This window comes from Trichechus manatus, unplaced genomic scaffold (genome assembly GCF_000243295.1).
Source record: "Trichechus manatus latirostris isolate Lorelei unplaced genomic scaffold, TriManLat1.0 scaffold00041, whole genome shotgun sequence".
NCBI lineage: Eukaryota > Metazoa > Chordata > Mammalia > Sirenia > Trichechidae > Trichechus > Trichechus manatus.
This window is the reverse complement of record NW_004443977.1, coordinates 9235687-9243207: the sequence shown is the minus strand read 5'-3', so window position 1 is coordinate 9243207 and position 7521 is coordinate 9235687. Positions and strand designations below refer to the sequence as shown.

Genomic DNA, 7521 nt, shown 5'->3' with positions numbered 1-7521 from the left:
TTGACCCCTCTCCTCTCATCCTAGATCATTTGTTTCCAAAACTCTCTTGGCTGGGCATGTTCTTGGTTGCAAGTAACAGAAAATTCAACTTGAGCTAGTCTAAATCATAAGGAGAAATAATTGGTTCATGTGACTGAAAAGTGCGGAGAGAAGGTGCCTCTCTGGACATGGTTTGTTCAGGACTTTGGCTCAGTTTCTCTGTGATTCTCCCAGCTCTGCTCTTTTCTGTGCATTAATTTTTGTCCTTGGATTGACTTTGCCATTTATGGCAGCAAAATGGCTGCCAGCAACCACAAGGCTATATACTTGCTTTTCCAGTTATTGAACAAATATCCTGACCTATGCTCTGATTGGATCATCTTAGGTCACATACTTACCCCCTGAGCCAATCATCGAGACTGTGGTGAAGATCATGGGGGAGGGGTGACTCCTGTCCTCCATCTCTCTTGCCTCTCCTTTTGTTTCGAGGTTGAAGTGGATTCTTCTGGAGGAGTGTAAGAGTTGCTGATCCTGGTATCAAGGCTGATGTGGGGACAAGATAGACATACTTACAGCCATATTGTGTTGTTCACACGGTCTTGCATAGGAAACATATTTAAAACAAAGTGGCAAGAACAGAATTACCCCAAAGAGACCCTCACATTCTGCCAGTTGACTGGCATTAAGGCTGAACCTGCCATAACAATCTTTGTGGCACTAAGTGTTCTGCATAGAATGAAAAATGTTTTCCCATCAGAAACATTATAGATCAGATTAAGAGGGAGCAGTTATAGTTGGGAAGAGAGGTACAGAAAATACATTGGGTGGGTGGACTAGCTGGAACATTTTCAAGTGGACAAAATTTTATTCCAAGCTCATCTATATATACTTTTTCCCCTGCTGCAGTGAAATCCTCTTTTCTAACATCAAGAGAAATGTTCTTTTCAAATGTTTCAGGAAAAGACAACTTTCAGTGCAGTCAGTGGGACAGAGGCATAATATGCTGACCATGCTATCTAATTTTAATCTGGATTTCTAGACTAACAGCTATGTTTTCTGAGAAAAATATGTTTTTCTTCGGTGGTCAAAATCAGGATGTGAAACCATATGCCCTGAGGGGGCTTAACCAAATGACCATCTGCACCCCTCAAAATACATGTACTCAGGAAGAGTGCTGTCTGGGTGTTGTTGCCAAAAAGATGTTTTTGCAAGACAGACAAAGAAAATACATGTAAGCATCTCACGACCATGATATAAGCATTCTGTGAAACTATCTGTAATCCCTAACTATACTATTAATGATCACTAACCAATCAGAGTGTGATTATTACAATATTAATTGATTTTCCTGTAATTGCCCTCCTTATGGTTTGATTCCTCTTTTTACCCCATAAGAATATTTGTATAACAAAACTGCCCCGGGACTACCTGGTTCCATTTTCAATGGACTACGTAGTTCCCCAATTGCAATTGTTTTAAAACTTTAATAAATCTCTCTGTTTTAACTTGAAACAGTTTTCAAGTTTTTCTCTGCGACACGACTCTTGTCCTCCAGATCGACCTTCCCACTGGAGAGCTAAGCAGTTGCCACTGACATCACCGTGCCCCTTCAGAGGGGCTGCTCCTTTACTTCTCAGGCTCTAGGGGGACCAGATCCTTCCCTAATACTGCAGTGATTAGTTGTAGTAGACTGGGATGCTGAACCGACTTGACTGAGTGCTTAGGAAAAACAGAAGGGAACTATACACGAAGAACTGAGTATTAAATCAGACTGCTCCTGGCCCTGGTGTTTCTCAGTAGGTCACTGGCAGGGGCCTCTCTGTCCAGCCGCTGCTGCCCCCTTGTGGCAGAAACCATTTTTCCCCATCACCTCAGCTTGCTCTTGTGTACATGGAGGCATTTTGCAGCCAAGGCTCCAGATAGTCCCTTTTCTCCTGTGCCTCTTTAGTCACCACTTTATGCCCCAGGAGCTACCTTTTCCCTAAATGAATTAATAGGGGGATGTCCAGTCCCTTCAGGGACTACCCCTTCTTTGAGTCCTTTCTAGTCTAGGCATTTTTGAACCTCATCAGACCACAATAGGGCAACATCAGTAAAACAGTGCATGGGTAGCCCCAATGCAACTTTTCTCCTCACATTTTCCTGCTACTACTTCCAAATGATCAGAGAACCCAGGAAGACAGCATGACTTTGCTTCAACAATCTGCTTGCCAGTGGAAGAATTGTAGGTACCAGTGACACGGTTAATTTGGCATTTATGGTAGGGGAAGGGCTTACACTTTCACAGATTGGCACTAACTTCAAACAATAGAGGATGATTGAAAAGCAACAATGCTGCCAGACAAACCAAACTGGCTGTATGGTAGAGAAGTTTTCAGACATGCTTTAAGTATGAGTGTATGGCTGAAAGCGATAGAAACTCTGAATCATGGTGGTGTCCACGAACCACAGGAGATCTGTCTAATGTCATTTATTCCACACTTCTTGATCAAGCACTTACTGTGTTCCCTGGCAGAGGATACAATGATGAATCGATGGGGTCCCTGGTCTCTAGTAGTTCCTGGTCAAATGGGGAAGACAGACTTGTAAACACATCGTTCCTGTACAACAGGGTTCATACTGTAAAGGATGAGTGACTAAAGTGCCAGAGTCATAAAGCCAGAGGACAGCCATTAATTGCTGGGAACACCTGAGGCAAGTTCTCAGAGAAGCCAAAGAAACCCGAACCTATTGCCTTCAAGCTGATTCTGACTCATGGTGACCCAGAGAAACTGTCCTTTATTATCTAGAGTGGAGCAGCAATGACCGTTGACCCTCAACTCTTCCATTTACTGCTTGCCCCAGCTTTTATGGTCTCCCAGATGTCCAGCCAATCTCTACGAGTGGCCTCATGCCCTCAGCCTCAGCGCCATTTTAATCAACCAATCATTGGCCGTGGTAGTGCCAAGGAGTGGCTGGCAGTGGAGGGGGAGCTAGTTCTCCCTCCAAATCACCACTGACATCTCTAGCAGCCCTCAAATCACCACAAAGAAGTCTATGAGTAAAAATTGTGTGCTTATTGTCCACCTCTTTTCCACCAGACTGTCTCCAAGTTCCTCCTTCCTAGAAGTTGTGAAGTCCCCACTGTATGAAGTCAAGTCCTTTCTTCTTTATTCGTGTAAGGCAAGTTGGAAGCTTTCAAAGGCAATCTGCTAGGAAATTTAAGGGATAAACAAATGGAAGTAAATGCAAGAAAAGAAGAACAGTGATTGTACATAGAATGAGAAATTCATATAATGGACCCTTAACTCCAGCTTCACACCTGGCACCCCTGCTGGGACATATGGACCCTGGGAGTCTCTGATGCTCCCTGACCATGTAACTTAGTCTGTTCTGCAAACATAGACATGGGCGGGGCATAGACAGGAGGTATGATGTGACATGGTTTTATCTAGTTCCCTTTCACTATTAAGACACTTCTACTCTCTGAGCTGCGGGCTCTTGCGGTTGGACACACCTGGCCAGTGCCTCAGGTAGGGAGTTACCTCTGTTTGCCAGAACTTTCTTTGAGGGAGTGGGGCTTTGTCTCACAGTATTCTAGGAAATGCATCCATTTCTCTGGGGCATGAGGATTTCTGTTAAATTGAAATTTAAATCCCTTATCTGTGGACTATGTACTCAAATCTGACTTCATACATGGCTGCAGTTGGTAACAAGATGGGCCCAGCCTCCTCTTCTGCTCCTTTTATACCACTTCCTTTTGTGGGACAGAGGATTACAGTTCTCCAGTTTGATCTTTTTTGCTTTGCCCCAAGACTTTATGTTCTGTGAAAATGCAAATACTGGCAGGGAGAGAATATACTACAGCATGTGGATCTAAATGAACTAGTCATAGAAACTCGGACCTGGAAGTAACCTAGAGGTTATCTACTCTGTCCCCCTCAATCTCAGATAAGAAAACTCAAGAGGTAAATGAATCCACCCAAGATCACACAGCTTATTAATGATAGAATCAGGGTAGAATCAGGACTGGATACTAGATATCTTTATTTCCAATCTGGGGATCTTTCTAAAGCTTTTCAGATTGTTCCCTGGAGAGCCGTGGGGACCTTCGGGAACCCTCGTTAGAGCTGCCTGGGTAGAGAGGGCAGCACACCCTTCCCCTATAGCAGCTGAGCTTTTATCTGTTTTAAATATTGACTTCTGAGAGGATTTAGTTTCAACAAAGTGTTTCACAACTGAAAAATTAAAGAATTAAAGAATATTTGAATGCTCCTGAATGATTCTGTGGATGCTTAGGAGATTATTTCAGGGGCCAGGGTAGGGACTTCATCCTCCCAAATGCTTAAAATTTCTTTAGACAGAAGACCAAAACTTTTATTGCTCATTTAGAGACAAGGCTTAAAGTTCACTTACTATGCAATTCGTTGCTATCACTTCCTCCCCCCTGCAGGTTTTAAGCAGGGGTAAAGAAGACTCAGGAAGGACATAGGAGGGAAAATAACATAGAAAGAGACCGCTAGGAACAGGTTTGTCTCTTTTCATTTTGGTTAATGCTAGCCCTCCTCTAAATGCATAAGACTGACCTGGTCTTTCCATCTGAATACTCAGCCGTGGTTGAGGATGGAGAAGACCAAAGAGGGGACCCGGGTAGAGTTGAGGCAGGTGTAGGGCCAACCAAGGGCAGAGGTTTTTCCCCTGTATTCCGTCTTATTCCATACTTAGGCCAGGCCAACCTCTAACTTCTGATAACACTGTGAAGCCAACCTTTAAAGAAGCCCAAGTTGGAGGTAGGGGTGAAGGTGGGGTTTTCTGGCTGCCAAACCTACAAAGAAGCTAAAGATATCCCAGTAATTGTTCTTGCATTGTTGATGTGAGTGACTTGAATGTGAGTTATGAAGTCACATTTCTTTCCTTCTAATCTTTCAACTAGACCAGACCATGGCTGATATCACAGAAAACATATGGAATATTACTGATCTATGGGAGTTGTTTGATGGAGTTTTAAATTTCACTGGCATGCCACCCTTAGAAGAAGATGTTGTCCCTTGTAACACAGAAACTGAGACACTCAACAAGTATGTTGTGGTCACCATTTATGCTCTGGTGTTCCTGCTGAGCCTGCTGGGAAATTCCCTGGTGATGCTGGTCATCTTATACAACCAGGTCAGCCGCTCTGTCACGGATGTCTACCTGCTGAATCTGGCGATAGCTGACCTGTTATTTGCCCTGACACTGCCCATTTGGGCTGCTTCCAAGGAGAATGGCTGGACTTTTGGCACACCGCTATGCAAAGTGGTCTCGCTCCTGAAGGAAGTCAACTTCTACAGTGGTATTCTACTGCTGGCATGCATCAGCGTGGATCGTTACCTGGCCATTGTCCATGCCACACGCACGCTGACCCAGAAGCGCCACTTGGTCAAGTTCATATGTCTGGGCATCTGGGTACTGTCTCTGATTCTGTCCCTGCCCTTTTTCCTTTTCCGCCAGGCCTATCGTCTTCCCTATTCCAGCCTCATAGTCTGCTATGAGGACATTGGGAACAATACAGAAAAATGGAGGCTGGTGCTCCGGATCCTGCCTCAGACCTTTGGCTTCATCCTGCCGCTGCTAGTCATGGTATTCTGCTATGGTTTCACCCTGCGCACACTGCTGGAGGCCCACATGAAGCAGAAGTACCGGGCGATGCAGGTCATCTTTGTTGTCGTACTCGTCTTCCTGCTTTGCTGGCTGCCCTACAACCTGGTTCTGGTCACAGACACCCTGATGAGGACTGGGGTGATCAAGGAGACCTGTGAGCGTCGAAACGACGTTGGCCGGGCCCTGGATGCCACTGAGATTCTTGGCTTCCTCCACAGCTGCCTCAACCCCATCATCTATGCCTTTATTGGCCAGAATTTTCGCAATGGATTCCTCAAGATCCTGGCTGCCCGTGGCCTGGTTAGCAAGGACTTCTTGGCACGTCATCGCATTACCTCCTATACTTCTTCCTCTATCAATGTCCCTGCAAACCTCTGAAACCATCAGTCAAAGAATGTTTCATCTTCATAAGGAAATGAAATGATAACCATCACCCCAGAGGGTGAGTGGTCTGGCTGTGGAGAGATACTATCTGGGTTTGGCAGAGAGGCGATAGAATGTGTGGAAGTTAGAGATTGGTGTCTTCATGGGCCAAGTCCACTTTCTAAGGATGTGCTGAGATACTACTAAGGAGGAACCTTGACACCTCCATGAAAAGGATGTGTCATAATTTCTGCTGAACTCTTGCATCTTTGACTTGCTTGCTTGGTAATTACCATGGCCACATCTGAAACCTGAATCTGCCATTAGAACAAAGAGTTGGAACTGAAGCTGTTTCCTTATGTGGGCTCGATTGTCTTGTTGACTCTCCCCAAAACATCACCTCAACCCTGAGCATTATACCAACTTTCCCACTAGGCTGTTTGGCAGCACTTCGTCCTCTGATCAGAGCTGATGGAAATGTTTTCTCATTTTGGGTAGTGTCTGCTGGGGACATTGAGGCAGGTGCTACCTAAACATCAAACCACCACATGGTCTTGTGATGCAGTTTTGAAAACATTTTCCTCTTGGGAGTGATGGGTGGACAAAGGGAGAGAGGGGTTGGGAAGGCAGAACTCTTGCAAGAGGGTCGCCTTTGTCCCATAACAAACATTGTACGCAGAATGTGTTGGGCGCCATTTGTGCATGAGGCCATGCTGTGCCTTATATGGAACAAGATGAGCAGCTTTTAGCCTTTTCCCTCTTGGAGCTTCTGGTCTGATATGGACCATCAGCAACTTCACAAACCCATACAGAGTCATCAATCGGCTGGACGGTTATATTTTTCTAATAAATTTCTGTTCCATATTGGCCCTTCTGGAAGAACCTTTGTTGTGACATAGAGTAAGTTTTGTGTGTGGTGGTGTTGGCTGTTCCTGCAGTAGAATGGGGGCAGCACCCAAAGAAGAGTCACCTGTCTGGGTTGATGGGCAGTGTTCCCTGGGGCTTTAACTCCTGCTAGAACAGACTCTTGGGGGCACATAAACTCCTTTTCCAGGCTCCCTTATATTAGCTTCCTGGCCCTCCAAATAATCCCATAGTACCTCACAGTCTCCCCTTTGCAACACTCAGCACACTTTATTTCAGTTATTTCTTTGTCTGTTTTCCCTCCTTGAAGGCAAACCAAAACCAGTTGCCATCTAGTTGATTCCAACTCACGGAGACCCTATAAGTCAGAGTAGAACTGTGCTCTATAGGTTTTCCAATGGCTGATTTTTCTGAAGTAGATGGCCAGACCTTTCTTCCAATCCTTGAAGGCAGGAGCCCTGTATCCCTGGTGCCTGACACACTGCCTGGAGCCTATTAAATGATCAGTAAATATTTATTGAGGTCTGTCTTAGTCATCTCGTACTGCTATAGCAGAAATACTACAAGTGGATGGCTTTAAAAAAGAGAAATTCATTCTCTCACAGTCTAGTAGGCTACAAGTCCAAACTGAGGGCATCAGCTCCAGGGAAAGGGTTTCTCTCTGTTGGCTCTGGAGGAAGGTCCTTGTCATGCATC

General features: G+C 45.0%; 1 protein-coding gene across 2 annotated transcripts; it reads left to right on the top strand.

The window, feature by feature from the left end:
* Nucleotides 1-3433: 3433 nt before the first annotated feature.
* CXCR1 (C-X-C motif chemokine receptor 1) lies at nt 3434-7110 on the top strand. Of its 2 annotated transcripts, XM_023731289.1 has the most exons (3): nt 3434-3491; nt 4412-4487; nt 4892-7110. In XM_023731289.1, exon 3 carries the CDS (start codon nt 4900-4902, stop codon nt 5974-5976), a length of 1077 nt encoding a protein of 358 aa, XP_023587057.1. In that variant the 5' UTR covers nt 3434-3491; nt 4412-4487; nt 4892-4899; the 3' UTR covers nt 5977-7110. The 2 variants fall into 2 exon arrangements, with proteins under 2 accessions (XP_023587057.1, XP_004376361.1); XM_004376304.2 differs by lacking the exon at nt 4412-4487 and having other exon boundaries at nt 4892-7106.
* Nucleotides 7111-7521: the final 411 nt, after the last annotated feature.

Bases quoted from the DNA above. Each gene is read 5' to 3' on its own strand.
- CXCR1 (XM_023731289.1), top strand. From the start codon at position 4,900: ATGGCTGATATCACAGAAAACATATGGAATATTACTGATCTATGGGAG.